General features: G+C 33.4%; 2 protein-coding genes across 4 annotated transcripts; one reads left to right on the plus strand and one right to left on the minus strand.

Moving 5' to 3' along the window:
* Positions 1-403: 403 nt before the first annotated feature.
* LOC101207813 (hypothetical protein) lies at positions 404-5,115 on the minus strand. 2 transcript variants are annotated; one of them, XM_011655002.2, is made up of 7 exons: positions 4,818-5,115; positions 3,490-3,902; positions 3,347-3,399; positions 2,996-3,033; positions 1,608-2,049; positions 950-1,270; positions 404-766 (listed from the first exon to the last, which is right to left on the minus strand). In XM_011655002.2, exons 1-6 carry the CDS (start codon positions 4,853-4,855, stop codon positions 1,025-1,027), a joined length of 1,230 nt encoding a protein of 409 aa, XP_011653304.1. In that variant the 5' UTR covers positions 4,856-5,115; the 3' UTR covers positions 404-766; positions 950-1,024. The 2 variants fall into 2 exon arrangements, with proteins under 2 accessions (XP_011653304.1, XP_031739510.1); XM_031883650.1 differs by lacking the exon at positions 4,818-5,115 and adding an exon at positions 4,447-4,594.
* Positions 5,116-10,974: 5,859 nt separating this feature from the next.
* On the plus strand, positions 10,975-15,059 carry LOC101207569 (UBP1-associated protein 2C). 2 transcript variants are annotated; one of them, XM_004137171.3, is made up of 2 exons: positions 10,975-12,409; positions 14,564-15,059. In XM_004137171.3, the coding sequence occupies exon 1, from the start codon at positions 11,104-11,106 to the stop codon at positions 12,406-12,408; it is 1,305 nt and encodes a 434-aa protein (XP_004137219.1). In that variant the 5' UTR covers positions 10,975-11,103; the 3' UTR covers position 12,409; positions 14,564-15,059. The 2 variants fall into 2 exon arrangements, with proteins under 2 accessions (XP_004137219.1, XP_011653305.1); XM_011655003.2 differs by having other exon boundaries at positions 14,587-15,059.
* Positions 15,060-20,633: the final 5,574 nt, after the last annotated feature.

Consider the following 20,633-nt stretch of genomic DNA (forward strand, 5'->3'; position numbering starts at 1 on the left):
CACTTCTCACAAAGGTTGAAATTTTTTTTACTTGAGAAGGTATTTTTTCAAGACTCCAACTTCCCTCGAAGACGAAAGCTTCTTCGAAAGCTTCTTCAAAGACTCCATCTTCAAACATCACGTACTCGCTTTCTCAAATCAAGCATAAGCATCCAATCAAGAGAGTATCATAGGATTAAATTCTAGAAATCGAACTACATCGCGTCAAATCAACAAAAATACAACATCAACTTAAGTTATCAACTCAAGTTCAACTTCCCAAATTAAATTTCTTCCAAAATTTCGTGTGAATAATGGTATTTGAATTTTTACCTTGAAGCAAAATTAATATTTTAAGCACCGTTTTAACCTCTAAATCTTAGAGAAGCAAGAGAAATATTTTCAGCGTGGAAATTGGAAGATGTAAAACTATAATTTATGCTAAAGTTATATTCTTTTGCACAATGATTTGATTGAACTACTATTCTTTTGCACAATGATTTGATTGAAATACTAAAAAAAACTCATATCAAATGTTCCATTGTTAACTTTTCTTTTCTATAATTCAATTGCTTAAGTTGAAAGGAAAAAAGGCAAAGTCAATTTATTTTTTTCTGTTGGCATGGACATTGAGCTTTTGCTCATACTGAGGGTAAAAGTTTTTGTCAGTTGTTGTCACTGCCTTTTCTTCAAGTATTCCAACACTCCTCCCGAGTTTTAACCTTTTTAATTGTGTAGAATTGAACGATCTTCGTGTAACTCTAATGGATCTAAATGTTCCAAGAATCTGCAGACAAGTAAAAGATACATATATAAGCATTGTTGTGTGTGCGTTATGCAGTAGAAGAATTACTATCATATCATGTTGCAATGGAATTGCGACAGAGAGTAAGAGAAGTCCTTAGTTCGCACCTTTTAAGAAAAATTAATAACATATAAATACATAAGTTATTGATAAAATGAAAATCACCTGGAATGGGAGGAAAAGACCCCTTCAGACACCAGATAGTTGCTCTTCTTGCAAGCAGTAAAGATCAGTTGAAGGTTATCTTTCTGCAACCCCGGTGCACTGGAACGCCAAAGTAGAGGCTATAAGAACTTTGCAGGCTGTAGATTCAGCTTTTCTATTCTTAGCAACTTGAATTTGATCTGCCAGTGATGCTTCTTTCCACGTTTGACCTTTCTTTATGAGATCCAGATCCAGTTTTTCCCAGCATGGGTTTTGCGGTGCCACTGATGCTATACTTCCTTGAGCAGTGACTGCACCATTTATTGAAATCTTTTTGCGAATCTACATTCAAAGACAAGCGAAAGAGGATAACATGAACATAAGAAGACATAAAAACATGAGAAGATCCTTGATATCATAAACCTGCATTTGTATTGATAGTTCATTTTACATTTCAGAGCACTGGCAAATTAAAATGAAGAAAGCTGGCCAAAAGATTTACATTTCCAAGTTGTTGTGATAGGTGGATTTTTTGTTATAGATCCGTTCATGGCATGCTTGCTATCATTTAGATTCATCTAGAAGAAATGAGGAATCACAAATTTCACATTTCTACTCGAGGAACAACAATTTCGATCAAACTATTTGAGTTAATCAACAGAACCTCCCTGATGTTTACCTTTTTCAATCTCTGCTTAAGCTTTGATCTCTCAATGGTAGTCGATTTCTTCTTCTTTCTCAGGTTGTCATCTTCTTTTCCCTTTCTTTTCCCCTCATCTCTTCTTCTGGAACACATTTTCAACTTCTTCGTTTTGGCATTGTCATCCCCTTTTTCTTTCTTACCAACCCTCCTTTGGACTTTTTTCATTTTCGCATTCTCTCTCATCGCTTTTAACTTTTCCTTCTCTGCAACCCGTCGAAGCTCTTGGTGAAGTGTTTCTTGTTTTATCTTGTCATAGCTGTCCCAGTCGAGTTCTTGTTCTTCCTTCCCTCCTTTCTTTGCAGCAACAGCAATGCTTTCCATCCACGATAGAAAGAATGTCTCATTTAATCTCTTCTTCATTAGTCTCTTTCCCCAAACACGTCTGAGTGAAGAGCTAATTTTAACCTTTACCTGATCACTGCAAATAGAACAATGGACGATTCAACTGCCTAGCATGTCAATACCTTATGAAAAGACGAGATTTGCCTCATCAAGCCGAACAGTTCCACTTGATGATGAAGAAACTCTCTTAACTAATAAGTTTCGGTGAATATTCAAACACAGTTTTTTAATATTTTAATGGCACAGGTTAAAGTGCAAAATGTTGAGATTTTGGAGTCAATGACATCAATTATAGGATTATGAGAGTCGAGCATTCTTTTCCCACAGCCTTATTGAACTATAGGCCAGGATGGTTACAACATAATCGAAGATAAGAAGACATTTATGATTTCAGGGGAGATCCTAAAACGGGATTTTCCCCCCTCTTCTGTTTTATAAGAGATCTTTAGTGTAGATTGCTGGTTTACAATTTAGACTTACATTAGACCTCTTATTAATTCTATAAAAAAAAGTTAGCGGTTTTACCAAAATGAAAATGCTGCAAGAAACTTTTGCTTTTAATATAAATATTTAACAAAGTCTAAAATCATGTGGTTTTAGTTCTTCTGTTATGCACAAGGAAAACCAGCAATCTTCCACGTACAAGCACCTACTATGTGACCAATTTATATAGTTTATCTAAACTTCCAACCTTATGTTTGAATCCTTAAACTTTTTTCCATTTATTTTCTACTAATCATTTAATGCCCAGGTAGTAATTTCCCTCGTGATTCCATCCACCTTCGGTTCTAATTTCTAACATACTAAAACAACACATCAACCACCTGATACATATCCTCATAATCTGTTGTCCAGCTACTCTACCCTCCTAGTACCCATTTCCATCATTACGCTGAAAACATGATTATAACATGTAAAAATACAACCGCCTATATGGCATCTTCCAAACTTATGGTTAAACAGCGCATTTTTCGAATTCATTTAAGAATTAAGAAATACAATGTGAAAGAATAAGATGAAACCTGTGAATGCGGGGATATTCGGACATCTTCCTTCTCACCTGCAATATTCAAGGAGAAATGAAAAAGTTGAGAACTTTAGATTGGGGAATATGATTGGTGAGTCGATCTAAAAGTTGAACTATCCATACTGAACGTGCAAAATATGCTTTCCTTTTCCATCATCTTTCAATGCTTATTTTCCCTTTTTAACGTGTATTAGATGGAAAAGACTAGCAGTGGGAAGAGAGCCATGTATGTCAACAAATAGTAGGATGTTTGGAGCGAGACAGGAATCGACAATGTGCAGAAAGCCTAAATTCAGTTCAACAGCAGCAAGAAAGTACAGATAAACATAAGTTGGGAAAACCTCACCTCGGGGTCTCTCAAGGCTTCAATTGTTCTCTGCTTGATTCGTGTACGAGTTTCTGCAGATAATTAAAGGTTAAAATCCCAAACTCCACCTGAGTGTAACCTAGCCTTAAAATTCACCACTTCTTCCTACTAAATGTTCTTACCCAGGTTGTGTTTCTTGCCCTTGTTCCATGGCACTCTACCTTTATTTGCCAGTCCTATCTTTTTTCGTCTTTGCCATTCCTTGTCATTTTCAGTCTCAAGATTTTCTGGAGAATCATCTTTGTTGCTCAAAACCTGCTTCTCAATAGAACATGAGGAACACTTAGACTTGTAGCACTCACCAAAGTTGGAATTTCTACCCTCATCAACCATGAACAGGAAGGCTTGTGAAAAACTCGTTCTGTTGAAGATATTGAAAGGAGAAAAGACTGAATCATTCCTTACTATAGACATCTGATGATTAATTGGCGCAGCATTCGAAGGAAAATTTATATTGGCTACTGGGTAATAAGAAATCTTCCAGAGGGCAGGATTTGGGGCAAGCTTAACTGTAAATGTTGTACCTAATAATCTCCTGTAATACATTCAGAAATGCAATGAAATAAATGTCTTGCAACAACGAATTGAAACATCTTATATTTTCTCTTTTGACCCCTCGCTTCTATCTGACTAGTAGATATTAATGCTATAAAATAATCAATGAAAAACAATGTATAAAAAGAGTTTCATTATCGCTCCAATCTTTTGGTGGTTGCTTAGATGTACATGCCATCACTGATGAGTGTCAAAACAATAATGTGAAAGGTTATCTATGTTTCAACTCCAAAATGAGGAACATAATCCAACCAATATTGGTGACTGCATTCCAAAATGAAGTGACTAACTTCCTTCATTGTATCCAACCAAAGAAATGTCCTAAAGCCTAGCTCAAATTCATGTTTTCTATTAATCCGACCCGCCAGGAAAATAAATATTTGCTGTGTTCACATATTTCCCATGAATATAAGCCAAAAATAAAATAAAATAAAACAAAATCTTAACATCAGCATAGCTAAGCGGTTAAAACATCGACTTCTTCTATCGTGATTGGAGTTCAAACCCCACCCTTTCGGTCCTACCCTTGCATTTGTTGTCCTCCAAAGCTCAAATTATCCATAATTGTTAAAGGACACTAGTAGCAACGAAGAACAAGGTCTTAAATGCAGGAATGTATGTTAATAATTAAGTCCCATTGCCCTTCAACTTCCTTCCCTATCCCTTCACAATACTGACCCCCACTTGTTCTAAAACCGAAAGAACGCAGCTGAAGCCAGAAAATCCATGGCCACTTCCTTGCAAGCTAAAACAGAGATGTTAAAGGGAGAAAATTATGGTGGGGAGTTAGAATGAGACAGGAAAGCAAAGAAAAAAAAATACAAAGTTTCGTTGAACCCATAAGAAGAAAATTTCCGGCGAACTTGAAAATGTAGGAGAATGGAGAGTGAGTTACATGTGAATGTATGGCATCCGAGTAAAGTGGCAGTCCATAAGGTGGAGACCGATGAAGAAAACGGCGAAGGCGAGATGGGTCCGAAAGGGGTTTGCAGCAGAGGAAGAATCCGAAGGACCCAACAGCCCAAATGGCCATAAATCCAAAATCGAACATTTGAGTTTGGTGATTTAGTTATATAAATGATCAAATTGCGCTTTGAAACTTATAACCATTGTATAAACCCATTGCATTTTTGTGATTGGATTGGATAGATCACCTGCTCTCCAACTTCAACTCTCAACATAGATTAGAGCTGTCAACAGCTCAAATTATGTATTAACATCAAGAGGTTGAATTAAAAAAACCTTAATGTAAAGTATAAAAAATAGCCTTAATATTACTTATTCTTAATGAAAATTATTATTACCTTCCTAGGTTTGAATTTTAAAAGGTTTTCTAATCATTTACACGTCAATCTTTCAAAATTTTATAAATGAAATTTCGAGAGTTGTATTAGTATTCTTTATCTTTTCGAAACAAAGTTAACAATTGCACTTGTTGTTAAGAAGTCATCAAAAGAGTTGGCTACGGTTCTCACAAGATTTACAAAGAAATGAACATTGTATTGATTTCAATATCTAACTATAAGAGATCGGATCAGTAACTTTTGTTTCATATGGTAAATGAACGACAAGGTGTATCATTATGTCGAAGAAGGCAGGTGTTCTTTTCAATTTGCAAAGAACGATTATGATATCTTATTGCAATCCATCCAAATCACTTATTCTTATTATTCTTGCACACATATCATGAAAAAAACTACACAAATAATAACAGTAGTGTGCACATTTTTCAGTAAATATGTTCGAACACCAATGGGGAGAAGTCAATGTAGCAAAACATGACAGTCATGTATTTTAAGACCTGATAGTTTTCCCTGTCTTTCATTCACACATCGTGAAATTTTATAAACGAATCCATAAAAAAATTTAACTGATTTCAGGTACTTGCAAAACGCAACTCACTCGTTGCTAGTCAAACGTAACTTGCATGTGGCTTCACCAATCTGTTATCGACTTCTATTATATGTAAACTATTTCCTATTTTCAAATCTTGTAGGTCCAACCGAGCATTCGTGGTATCTTTCATTTTTTCTTCAATATTCTACAATGTACCAACCAAGTTGTCACAAACATTCTTTTCAATATACATTAAATCAAGTTTATGATGTAATAGTCTTCTCGACCAATAAGAAAGTTTGAAAAATATACTTTTGTTAGTCCAATTGTGAGCTCTCTTTCTTTTTCTATCTTTTAATGAAGGATGTTTACTGAAAACTAGAAACTCCAACGAATCTAGTTCTAAGATTTCATGTCCATTCATTACCACTGGAAGAGTCATATGCTCTACCTTTTCATCGTGTAGGTTACTTCTATGCCAAACGTGGTTATCTAGAATATAACATCGATGTTCCATGAAAGATAATTTTTCTCTTATCTCGAATGACGATATATCTCTTATGCATATGGTATGTGCATGATGCCCTTTCATACTACACTTGGATAAGTTATCATACGTTGAAAAGTCATTAATTGTCCACAACAAGATTGCATACAACTAAAGGAACTTACCAATAAGAGAATCATGTATACGCACACCAAAAGTTGATAACTACTTCCATTCCTCAATCAATAGTTGAAATTACGTTCAAGGGTTATTTTTTTCCTAAGTTTCTAATACGACCATACTTTGGTGCAGATAAGAATGAAAATTTGTAAAATTTTACATTCAAAATTGAAGTTCATTTGAATTAAAATTTACGAAACTAAGCATGATCTTGATGTCCCTCTACAACATCCCTGCCCTGTCGTCATGTTTTCCTCAAACACGTATTTGATATGTATCTGCAACATTGAGTCATCTTGTCTATTGAATAATATGTTCTACATTGACCAAGGTTTAATCACACATTAAACTCAAATCTTATAAATCATGTTCAACTAAGTAATTGTGTACGTCTTGAACAAAAGTATTATGAATCATTGCAAATAATGCAACTAAATAACGTGCATGCTATAAAATTAGAAACAAATCAATATTAAAAAAAATTACATGCAATAATAGTAAGCATCATCAGGTGTGATAAGTCGTCTTGTAATGGACTTGTACCAGGAAAAATAGTCATTTCATACACTTGGCTTGTGTGTTGCTTCTCCTTGTGCACAACGATCATGACGTGTATGCTAACTCATGATATAATCCTCATAAGTTTTACTCCAATCTTGATTATGTTTACCTCTTAAATTAATTTGTGCAGTGTCGGGTTTGTAAAGCACAATGATGGTTGGATTGGTAGTATATCGAATTGTCGCAACACATAATCTGGTAAATGCCTATGATATGGAAGCATATCATAGGACCCACATAAATCTAGACCTCTTAACCATTATGAAATCGATCGTCATATAGTAATGCATAATATCGGGTGTGTACGGTGTTCAACTAATCTGTTAAAAAAACAAACATAAGTAGACAACATTCGTATAATACTTTACTACCTGAGTGTGCATCAGTTGGTTAAATATTCGCCGATACGTCAACAATATATTTACTGATTGTTATGATGTATGTAGGACAACACTCCATCTATTGTTGGAAAAAAATTGATAATAAGTTGTAAATAGTGCAAATTTTATTAAAATAATAATATATAAATAAAACAATACATGAAACTTAGTGGTCAAGCAACTGAAGCTTGTAATGCAACTTGTGGTGCTACAATAGGAAATCTGTCATATGTCCATACTTGTAATAACATTAGTGGTGTCACACCCCGTCCCACAAGTACCTTAACGCGTTGTGTTATGCGGTATGACTTTAAGCATTCCTAAAGCGCTTAAATGTCAAAAAGCTCTGCTTCAGTCCTTAAATTGAACGTTTGATGACTTAGCTTCACAACATAATTCCTTAACTTAATGCGACAAACCTAATTCTTGAATACTTTCAACTTACTACGCAATAGAGAACCAAAACACAGCGGAAGGTACTAGAAACTTAAACTTTTATTAGTTTAAACCATGCATATTACATACATCATTACAAACAAGTTCTAGGTATAAACAATAACAAATTGAGCTAAACACCTTGCAAGCCTCCTTGCCTAGCTTCCTTTTACTTCTTTTCTCACACTTGGCCTTAACGCCTGATCAGCTGGAAGGGAGAACTTTAAGACATAAGTCAATAGACTTAGTGAGGTTTTAAGAAAACTTTTATGGAAATACTTTTCATAGCATAACTTGTAATTCAAAACGGCTCATCGCCTCATTTCATAACACATCAATTCGCATATCACTCATTAGTCTTACTGTCCTTCCACTGAGAAATTTGAAACCATTCCCTACGCTAAGACTCATCACCTCACGTTTAGACTACTGTGAATAGCATCGAGAATATCCTGGTCTCTTCCTTGTTGCTCAGGCCGAAGCACAATACATATCTTTTATGCATTGTCCTGCCTAATTTCATCATGCAGTCATTTTTTACATTGCTACTTTTACTTCTTCATGTGCACATAACAATTAGCTCATTGATAGGAAACATACTGATGGTTTGAACACAATTTCATATTCATTTGAAACACATAAACATAATTTAAACTTGAATTCAAAATCTCTTTGAAAACATTCTTACCATTTCAAATTAGTAAGATCTTAAAAGAAAGCTTTTAACATTTAAAGCACATAAAGAAAATCACTCACTGAACTTGATTGCTTAAAATCAGAATGCTCGTATACTTCTTTTTCTCACGTAATCCTTTCACCACAATAACTTAACTGAGTTTTTCTTCTTCAAATTTCTAGAGTAATTTCCACTTAAATAATTTGACATCTTTCTCTATTTATACTAATCTCAATGGATTAGTCATCTTCACACTCTTAATAGCTTGTCAGTTTCTGCTCTTAGTGGAGTGCACATGTAGTCTAAATCCTTCTCATGTACATGCTTAAACTTAAACTTGATACATAACCCACTAATTAAGAACCAATAGGAAATTTCCTAGAGAATTGATATACTTCATTACATAGCTTAAGTTCTCTGCCTTGCTTACAACCCTCCTCTTTTTTCTGGCAAAGAACTTCATAAGTAGCTTCAATTTGTAATAAAACTCATTCCACCTTCTATGGTTTTCCCACCTTCTCTTTATCTTGCATCAAACTCCAAAAGCTTGCTTCCTATTGCTTAGTTCTATTCAAAGTGCCTTCTTCAAATACTTAATCAAACTTTAGTCCTCCTAATTTGGGTACATGTCTCACAAGTAGTCCAACTATTTATAAGGATTGTGCATTACTGCCTTGACACAATTTCCTATAAAGTCATGTAAGGCATGCAACACCCTAAGAGTAGTCAAAATCGCTTAAAAGCGAAAAAAAAAAAAAAACATATAGTGTATCTGGGTATTTGACTTGTGGCAAACAAAAGCCTCAAATGGGTTGCATAATGTACGCACGAGCATATCTCTGAACACTCACAACGTTTGGTAGAATTTTTGTGAACTGTTCAACAAACCATGGAAGACTCGACCTTTGATCTTTCATGTCAAACGATAGAACTCTTAAGAAACCTTAACACACTTGTTTCCAGTTATTCATTAACGATTTCGCAACAGGCTTTCCATCTACCAATTACCCCAACTGGATCGCAACGTCATACAATGTGATGGTGCATTAGAATCATCTTTGGTCTCATGAAATTAGAATTAAGTTATGATTGATCTCGTGTTAACTCTGATACAAACATGAGTTTTCCCTTTCAAGCCTAGTAATCTCAAATATTTCATGGCTATTACGCATACTTCCACGTAACCTCCAGTTACAACCATCTTTCCAATGTTTGCACCTAACATACCAAATATTTTGGTTTGATTCTACTACAATAATTTCATAGTGTTATGTGAGACAATACTTTTAAAAGACCAAGTGAAGATCAATTTTATAGTCAAATTAACATTCTCTTTTGAATTAAACAAGAATTGTCTACTAAGACACATTCCTATCTCCCAATGTGGATCCTTGTTCACAAACATAATCAACAGTGTCTCAATCTATTTGGGTAAATATGTAAGATGCTATCATTTCATTCTCATCCTCTATATTTTATTCATTTTCAGTGTTAAATATCAAAACCACAATTTATTTCAACAATATTATAATCAAAACAAACCTTACTTGACTAATAAGCCAAAACCCTAAATTTAAACAATCTAAAGTTTCATTTCAAAATATGAACACACTTGTAAGTTTAAAAATGAAGTGTTTGCAAAAATATATATAAAAAATGATAATAGGATCCATGTCACTACATTTTCTAAATTGCAGAAATAACAAATTTAAAAAGGGATAACTCTTTTGATACCTCTCTAATATTTCTAATTACTTGATATATTTGTCATATTTGTAATATGAAAAAAAGAGGTACTATTAGCTAATATTTGTCATCTGTTTTTTTTTCTAAAAATTTACATATCAATACATACTTTATGCAATGTCTATTTTATAAAACAAAAATGCAAAACCATAAAATTAAATAATTACACAATATAATACTATGAATTTAAGCCCTAAAATATACATGAAGGCTTAAAATCAAACAATTACATCTATAGGATATATACAAAATCACATTGTTAACCTAGTCTAGGTGGATCAGGTACACAATCTCACTACCTAATTACTTTAACAATAATGTTTTACGAAATAACATTATGAAAACAAATTAATTATGAATAGAAAATACATAATTAAAAAAATGAAATAATTTTACCTTGGCACTCTAATGAAGTCAGTAAAATGGTGGGACGGTAGCGACCTCAAAGAAGCAATGAAGCAATGGTGAGTAGAAGAAAGGAAACTGGCTAGTGAGAAGATAAAACAAAAGAAAGAAAGTAGAGTGATTCTATCGAAAGAGGAGGAGGATCTTTTAACACGACTTTAGCTACACTTTTTTTTATAATAACTTCTCTCCTACCCTATTTTTTTACCATATTTGTTACTTTAAAAAAAATCTAAAAATAATAAACTTTTCAAGACGAAGTGTAAGCCCATGGGCCCATAAAAGAGACATTGAGTTAAGACTCGGCCCAAATAAAAACATTGGGTATAGAATCAACTGCCCGCCATTCGTTCTATTTCTCTTCGTCTCCGTCATCGTTCCAAGCCTCGGATTAGGGTTTAGCTTCACCCTCTTCTTCTTCCTCTACTTCTACTCTACACTTCCAGGGATCTCCCTTCTTCCTCTCCTATAACCCATGGACGTCACCAAGAAGCGGAGGATGGACGAAAACGGTGTCGACTCCTCCGAAAGTTCTTTTTCAAGAATTACTCCCGAAGACGCCCGCAAGATCATTGATCGTTTCACTCCCGACCAGCTTATCGATATTCTACAAGATGCGGTTTCGCGCCACTTAGATGTTCTTGATGCAGTACGATCAATTGCCGACCGAGATGTCTCCCAGCGGAAGCTATTTATTCGGGGTCTTAGTTGCGATACCAGTACAGAAGGCTTGCGTTCTCTCTTTTCCTCTTATGGGGAGCTTGAAGAAGCTGTTGTTATTATTGACAAGGCAACCGGGAAATCGAAAGGTTATGGCTTTGTGACTTTTAAGCATGTTGATGGTGCTCTACTGGCTTTGAAGGAACCGAGCAAGACAATTGATGGCCGCGTTACGGTGACGCAATTGGCTGCGGTGGGAATTTCCGGCCAGAATTCAAACGCTGCGGACTTGTCCTTGAGGAAAATTTATGTGGCCAATGTTCCGATGGATATGCCGGCCGATAAGCTGTTGGCACACTTTTCGCTGTATGGAGAAATTGAGGAGGGGCCGCTAGGGTTCGATAAGCAGACGGGTAAATGTAGGGGTTATGCTTTATTCGTTTACAAAAAGCCAGAGGGTGCTCAGGCAGCTCTGGTGGATCCTATCAAGACGATTGATGGAAGGCAGTTGAGTTGTAAATTTGCCAACGATGGGAAGAAAGGGAAACCTGGCGGAGGGCCAGATGGAAACCAAACGCAGGGGGCAGGTCAAGGAAACGTGCATGGTGATGGCATGCCAATGGCTCCTCCGTCGGCAATGCCTGGTTCAGGCGGACAATACGGTGGACCGGGAGGCATGGGGTCATATGGAGGGTTTTCTAGTGGGCTTCAAGGGGCTCAGCCGCTGGCTCATCATCCGCTCAACTCGTCAATGGGTCCGGGGCTATCTTCTGTCGGGGGTCAGGCTCCATCTTCGTTGGGAAGCTCCGGTGGATACGGTGGCGGACCATATGGTGGTGGGTACGGTGGGCCTGGGTCAATTTATGGCGGTATGGGAAGTGTAGGTGGGGGTTTGGGTGGTTCTGGAGGCGGGTTGGGCGGAGCTGGGGGTGCTTCATCGCTGTATAGATTACCACAGAGTTCGGTTGGAATGCCTTCTGGCGGTTATCCGGATAGTGGGCATTATAGCATGTCATCAGCATCCGGGCACCCAAATCAGCACCATCAACCGGCAGGAACATCACCAGCGCCACGTGTTCCACCTGGAGGGATGTATCCCAATGTGCCACCATATTACTGAGGTATTTTCGTTTTCATTCACACTGTCAATTATTTCATGATGTGTGATTTTAGATTAGCCACGCATACCTTATTCTTGTTATTCTGCATGTTTGTTCCGAAAACTAATCTGCAGCGATCTTTTCCCCTCTGCTTGATGGTGTCAAGTTCCTTGGGGTTGTTCAGTTACTAACTTTTGTTTTGTGGCCTTTAGCATTCGAGCTTAACGTAAATGCATGTTTTGCCTGAAAATCTGCTTTTTCTCGTCATTTCTTTTTTGTTGTATTTTTTTCCGGGTCTAGTTTTTGCTTTCGTATCATATGGCTCCGGATTTTTTTGGTGACTATTGCGTTCTAAATAGTAGCAGTTTTCTTAATAAATCCTTTGCATTATATTACCACTAATGCGGATTCTTTTGGTTTATTTTTCAATTTGACATCAGTTCTCACTTTTAATTTTGTTTCGTTGGTTTTCCATTGCACCGTTTTTAGGCTTTTCGCCATATTCTCAATATTTGTGGCTTTCGATGATAATTATACTTGTGCGGTTATTATTTGCTTGAATTCCATTTACTGCAAAGGATTTCACTTGTTCATGTATTATGTTGTTAGAACGTGTAACATTCGTGTGATTGAGATGCAAACCTAGGTAATTTGAATTTTAGCTGAAATAATTCTGATGCTTTGGTTGCTTCATTGTGATTGATGACATTATCTTTGAGTCAATCCGTACTAGAACCACGTAGGATGTTATATTTGAGAAGGGTTGGTTTTATTTTTATGCATGTGCATCCACTCTCTAAAAGTAATGAAATCTTATTTCTTCTATTTTGCCTATTCTTTCCCATTCCCTTGTTTTTTTTTCATGTTATACAATCGTTTGTTTCTGGAATAAGACATCATTCTTATCTCCTTCTCTCTCCTTTCGTGTATATTGTTGACTTGTTAGAATGACGATACTTGGCTTCTCCTCTTGTTAGAAAGCACTTTGGCTATTTCTACTGACCATGCCTTTATTAGCTCGTGTCAGCTTACTTTGGAAAGCTGGATTTTTGAAAATGCTGATTTCATATTCTCTCGGGAATTAGTTATTGAATATATGTACTCACAGCTAAAGTTGATTATTTCTGGAGTCTCTGTGATCTAATTGGCTTAGATATGCTGACTTTTATAGTTTCCGTAGCATTTTTCTTAATTAACATTAATAGAAAGAATTGTTGGTTTTTATATGCACTTATCTTATTTATTCAAAATAGTGGTCCCAACTTAATGGCAATATGTGTTAATTATCACATATGTTTTAAGCCATGTACCATGTGGATATGGAAACTGAAAGAAGGAAGGTATTATTTGTTCATTTATTATCTCATGTAAATGAGGTCTTCACTTTCTGACTTATCCTGTCCCTGCCCTCATCTTTACTTTTTTTATTTATCCTACCGTTTGGATTTTGGGAATGAAGCCATTCTCATTTTTTCTCCTCTATTATATATATAAACACACAATGTCTGTTTCTTGTTCTGAAGGCTGCCATTTGTACTACAGTTTATTATCTCGTTAGCTCATAATACGTGGCTTAGAAACATTGATTTATCTGAGTATGTTGGTTTCAATATAAAGGAGCTACTTGTTGAATCTAATTAATTTAATGTTTAAGTTGTCGTTTCTCTTATTACTGTAATCCAAATCTCATTTTGTTTATAACTAAAGGGAGTTTTGGTGGTCTGTTTTTTTGTATGCCCTTGTACTCTTTCATTTTTTTCTCAATGAAAGTTGTTTCTATAAAAAACTGAAGGGAGATTGATTGTATTGTCTAGTTTATTTGAAATGCTGGTCTTCACCTTTATGATTCTGACCATCTAAGATTTCCTTTGGATTTCTAACACCGTTGCTTTTACATTGTCAATGCTATAGCCTTTATAATTTTGGTTTCTTGTTCCAGAAAAATGCCTTCATAATGTCTGAGTTTTGGTTAAATCTGCTGTGTTTCCCTTTGAACTATTTATTTTATGTTAGCTCTCTCTATTTAAGTATGTGGTTTTATTATTCATAGTTTTTTTAGCAAGGGTTGATGATTGGTTTAAGATATTGTTTGAATAATTTGCTTTCACCTAGCATGACCTTTTCTTGTTTGTTTGTGTGTAGTGATGAGTTTAGTTAAATGGGTTTCTGATTCAGGTTATGATGCTTGTTGGGCGCAGATGCTTTATGTGCTCTGGTGATTGCGTTGATTGCAGACTGTAACTCTGGTTTGATGAATGCATTAGCTTTGCTTGTGGCCTCTGCTGTTTAACTGCACCTTTGAGTTGTCCCTTGATAATTACTTGTAGTCAAAGAGACAGTTAGAAAGTTAGATAATTTTTGTACTGTACCCAATCACTTATTTGTGCTACTTGACTTTTCTACTAGTAGTGAGTTTTAGTATTTTATGAGTACTTTTATTTGCTCTGGTTATTGTAGCTTTGTCTGTTTTCTTTTGCTTTCAAATGCTTGGACAATCTTTTCTTCTATCTTTTTCATCTACTGTTCTCCTTTTCCCCCTAAGCATTTATTGCTTAGAATTTCGTATTTTGATATTTTCAACTTTGATAGTCACTTGTGCTCGTCTTGATTTGAGTGTATCAACCGCCATCTTGGTTTGAGTGTATCAACCTGTTTGAAGAATATTGTATTTTCTTGGTTGTTGACTCGTTGCGCTCATCTGCTGGGAACTTTGAATCGTTGGCAGTTCTTGTTGTCTAATTGGTTTTTATTCCCTTCTCTTCCATTATTATTGTCATACTTTTCAATCATTGTTTGTGGATGATTGATGAAAGAATTAAGAAGGGAAAATAAAATCCATGGTGGTTGTATTTGTTGAACTTGGTAGTGGTTTGTATGTCGATGCTGTGTGGGTCCAACTTCTATTGTTGCTCTGCTGTGTGTCTTTGTTTTGAAGAAAGTTGTTGGAGCAACAGACTTTTGTCAGGCTTGGATTTGAATGTTACTTGAAGCCCTTTATATGTATCTATTATCTTTTGATGGTTTGGTTTTGTTGACCTATAGACTGAGAGAGATGCTATTTTCACTTCTGAGTTGTGTGACTTCACTCTTTAGTTGGTTGATTCAAGTGCATAGTTGAGTTAGATGGTTGGACCAAATACATGAGCACAGTGACGAGACTGAGTTCATTTTTGCTTTCTTTATTTCTGTGTCGTGTATTGATTACTTCGAAGTTGGCTTGGTTGATGGTGGGTGGTGTGTTTTTTTTTATGGATGACGAAAGAATATTTGTTTCTCATTGCCCCTTTTTACTCGATATATTGTTCTTCAACCCCATTTAGAAGTTTGACCTATTCACTTTCAAATTTTGTGAAAAAAATTACTCAGTATTTTGATGGAGTTTTAGGTGCCAAATATTTTGGAGGCCTAGAATTTGTAGGATGGATGTTAGAAACTGAACTGGCATTGCCTTAATTGGTTTGTGAGTCGGTTTGGAATGAGGTTGTAGGTGTGAAGAAGTTGATTTGTATGAAATATTTAAAAATAAATCCCAAATGCCCCTGATGAAGAGTGTTTATTAGATTTATGTTTCTCTCACATAATATTTGGCGTTTTTTGTGTTTTGTGTTTGGTGGAATATGAAATGAGATGACACAAGTGGACATCAACCCACTGGGGGGGGGGCACCTGTTTGTGGAGGACTTAATATCACTCAACAAGACTTCACATTAAATTGCTGCTGAAATTTTACAATTCCTTTCTCTTTGGCATCACCTGTTGATGAAGCTCATTCCTCGGTTCACCCATGGCTTCTCTCTGTAATCTTATCTCCTTTTTTTCTTTTTCCCTTGAAATTATGGAATCATATAATTAAATTTGTTTTGTTTCTTAGAAACATTTTCTTCTTTTTTTGGAAAGATATAAAATTATTGTCACTGCCTGTTGAATGTTAATATTTACATAAACTTATGGAACAAAGGTTCTTCATAGACACAGATGAGATTAAGTATCATTATGTTGCAATATTTGTGGGATTTCGAAAATATCATGAATACTCAATTTGTTTTGTTGTTTTTTTTCTAAGAAAAACAGAAGGAAATTCATCTGAACAAACCATTTTTTCCCCCTAAAGATATGAAGTACTTTTATGTTACACAAATTATTTGTGATGTTACACTCACATATCATGAATAAACGTATTTACATATTCGTGATGTGGTTTGTATGAATTTTCATTCAAAATCGATATATCACTTAAACCAGTAAATATGTAAATGCGTTTTCTTTTCCTATTAAAAGTGTATTGAGTGTGTTTTCAACAATATGGGTATTTCGTCTAAAGGGAAAAAACTAATTTGGATCTCTTTGTTTATGGATGCTCAAATGGCTATGTTTCAATGACAAAACAAGAGGAGAAAAGTGTTGGGATAAAATCACATCCCAATTTTATAGCACGAATATGCACATAAATTAAAGAAATCAATCAAAATGGAAAACACAATCATTTATATGCAGAACTCTCAACTTAGATAAAAACACAAAAATTAAAGAAATCAATCAAAATGGAAAACACAATCATTTATATGCAGAACTCTCAACTTAGATAAAAACACAAACAAAAAATAAATCGTATTTGACAATCAAATTACAAAAATGGTTTGAAAGTCTTTAACTACTCTTAATACTTTCCAACTAGACAACACAATACAAATTTAATTAGCACACAAACTTAAATTAAAATACCGATATAGTCTATCACTTTTCTAATCCTTCTCTTCATGTACTTCGAATTCATGGTTTTTGTACACTTTTTAAATTTAATTAGCACACAAACTTAAAGTACTTTAAATACTGAGATAGTCTATCACTTTTCTAATCCTTCTTCATGTACTACGAATTCATGGCTTTTGTAAACTTTTTAGGTTGGAAAACTGTCTTTTTAATATTTTGCAAAATAAAAATCACAACAAAAGGACAATTACTTATTTTAGAAAAAGAAATTAAAAGTAAGATGATAAATAAAATTTTAAAGGTTGATATAAAAGAGAAGTTAAAATATGCTAATGGTGACAACAAGTGCGGGTGGGTGTGAGTGTGAGTTAAGTAGATGAGAGAAAGTGTGAAATATGAGATTTTGTTTATTATTAACTTTTTATTTATTTATTATCTTTTTACAATTTTCATGTCACAATTAAACTAATAAATGATTTTCGTAAAAATAGACCATAAAGGAAAAACGTTCTAAATTTACTAAATAACTAAAAACGTGTGTTCTACTCGACAACTTTATTAATATATATTTTTGCTAAAATAAATAAATAGTATATAGTTGTAAATTTAAAAATTAATTTAATATATCAACTTCTATCCACTTATATTTTTTAGTATTAAATGTTTTAAATAATTTATAAAAACATTATGTAATGATTATTTAAATTACTAATTGTGACTTGACTAGGGTGATTTTCTTCCTTCACTATTTATTATAAACTTAACAATTTTATAATTTTTTTTATATTCATGTCACAAACCACTTGTTAACTTATATAACTTTTTTATAAAAATGATATATACTAATTAATTACCTACATAAAATATTTTAAGATGGTATGAAAGTAAAAATAAGATTGTTATTTATTAAGAAATCAAGACTATATTTATGTACAACTACTAATGATGTACTACAAGTTGGATTTTTTTAAAAATTGGCACAACTTATAAAAGTTCATTAGTTGATTGTGATTGTTATTTAAAAGAAGCTAAATACATCATAAGATATAATCTTTCTATACTTAACTCAAAACACTAAATCAAAACACTATATAACAATCTATAGTATATATAAAAGCTTAGATGAGAACAAAAAAGTTAGGACATTTTTGCCATTTCATTGTATTATTTTCTATTATTGCATTGGTAACAATTTTGTTTTTTTTTTTACTTTCCTATTTTAATGGTAATTGAAGAATAAATGAGATGATTTTATAAATACCTTATGAATTTATTAGGTTTATCGTAACTTATGAATCACTCATAGGTCAACAAAACCAAAAGTCCATCCAACTTCTAAAATAAAAATAATCAATAATTCTTTTTTCTCTTTTATTTTGTTCTATTTCAACTCATGCTAATTGAAAAAAAAATTATAAATACCTTATTAGATAATTATTCTAATTGTAAATTTGTAACTTAACTAAACCGAAATATTATCCAAATTTTAAATAAAAAGAATTAATAAATAAATCAGTTAACTAATATAATTAACAAACATTTATCAATTCTTAAATAGCATCAATTAGTTGAGTTTTGGATTGCTATAAAAAATTCCATTTTTCTACCTTCCAAGTTTGCAAACAAATTAGATAACATTCTTCTTTATTTGATTGCATGGTTCTAATCATATAGTTTCAATCTTTGTTTATTTATTTTAGTTATTGTAAGCTTTGTTAGATGTGTTTATTTTAAAACTATATCTCACAAAATCTTTTACATTTCATAAATTGTTTCATGTTGATATATAAAAATTACAATTTAAAACATCTTCATTAACAAGGTAGACATTCAATAGAATTTGAAAAAGTTAATGATCTATTTTTATATTAATTAAATAATAAAAAATAAACAAAAAATTAATCAAATTTGCTTGATTGATTTAACTTTTGGAAATTTAAGATTTGGAAAGTAGAAAAAAAATTATTTTCCTGGTAGTATAGATTTAAGGACAAAAAAGAAAATTATTTTTTAAACGCAAATATTAAATACATCTAAACATCGTTGAATTAGAATAGGAATAACAACCAACTAGCCAAAATTATTTATAAAATATAGTAAAATTTTTAGTTTATTTGAATTTTTTTATTACTTTTTAGGGTATACATAGCAATGTTTTCCTAGTCTGGCCTTACATTAGAACTTTGCACCTTGCTCCTTGCGCTAAGGGTATACCTCCGTAAACGAGCTCCACGGGCTTCTTTCTTTCTTTTCAAGCAAAGATGTCTTTATGGTGGCGGCGGAGATGTAGGCTTACCACCCCTCCAAAGGACCTTACCGCTCCGTGGGATTTTGAAGGGGTATTCAATCCTAAAGCGCTCACGAGCTCTCCCTAGAAAGAGGATCGGAGCTGCTCTTCTTTACCCATATTCCTACATTCTGATCATAATGGTTGTGCCGGCGCCTCCTGGAGGTAGACCCAACAATAGTTACCTTCCCATGACTAATTTGTATTTCCCACATTCCCTATAAAAGACCATCAAAACAAAAAAAAAATTAATAATTGAAAAAAAAAAATTAATTGATAGATACAGTTATCTAATATTTTAAATTAGAAAATTTCATCCAACTAAATGAAATATTTTTATTCTATTATATAAATTATACTATTTTTTTACCAAATCAATCTATGATTTAAAATGGCAAACATATAATAACATTTTATTTTCTCAAACAATATTAATATTTAGTATTTGTAATTTTATGAGTTTTTATTTTAATATTTAGATTGATATCTTTAGTAGTAATAATAATGAAAAAAGTGGCCTGTTCTGTTTATAGTATAATCCCTAACCGCTAAATCTTACCTATATCTATTATTTATTTTTATTCTAATAATTTAATGTCCAATCATTTTGTTTCAACAAAATAATAATAATAACAATCTCTCTAAATTTTCTCAATTTAGAAATATTGTTATTAATTTTAGTTAGTTTTAATTAAACTTACTTAAAGATGTGATTATATTTTTCTAACATTGGAAAGAAGTAATTTAGTCCATTCCAAGGAACTCAACCTAATTTTCGGTTGGTTCATATGTTGTTATGTTGTTAACTAGAAACTGAGAAATAAAAGAAAAAATATATATCTATAATTGTAAATGTTTGCAATTTAAACCATGAGTGCTAATTTATTCATAAATTTGCAGGTGAACTCAAAATATTGAAGGCATGTCTTGGTTCAATAGAATCTTTCCATCTATGGGCCAAGATGTGGATGGAGTTTTGAACTATGTACACCAACTCACTTACTTTTTTTCCAATTGCTTGAATGTTAGAATGATTTTTTTGATAAATGAGAAAAAAAATTGATATCCATCTTAAGAATCTAGGATTCTAAATGATGTGCATGTTTTTGTTTAGATTGAATTTGGAAGTGTTTAAAATTAGTTATAAGAGATAGGTGTAGATTCTAACATTTGTTATTTTATTGGTTGGAAGATTTACCGTTTCATCATTTGGCTGTTTTTTATATCTGAATTCTTTTAGACTGGGTG

This window comes from Cucumis sativus, chromosome 4, assembly GCF_000004075.3.
Source record: "Cucumis sativus cultivar 9930 chromosome 4, Cucumber_9930_V3, whole genome shotgun sequence".
Taxonomy (NCBI): Eukaryota; Viridiplantae; Streptophyta; class Magnoliopsida; order Cucurbitales; family Cucurbitaceae; genus Cucumis; species Cucumis sativus.

Bases quoted from the DNA above. Each gene is read 5' to 3' on its own strand.
- LOC101207813 (XM_011655002.2), bottom strand. From the start codon at position 4,855: ATGGACTGCCACTTTACTCGGATGCCATACATTCACAT. The intron at 3,903-4,817 runs GTAACTCACTCT...AATGTATTACAG, and splicing joins CGGATGCCATACATTCACAT to GAGATTATTAGGTACAACAT. The intron at 3,400-3,489 runs GTAAGAACATTT...AATTATCTGCAG, and splicing joins GGGCAAGAAACACAACCTGG to AAACTCGTACACGAATCAAG.
- LOC101207569 (XM_004137171.3), top strand. From the start codon at position 11,104: ATGGACGTCACCAAGAAGCGGAGGATGGACGAAAACGGTGTCGACTCC.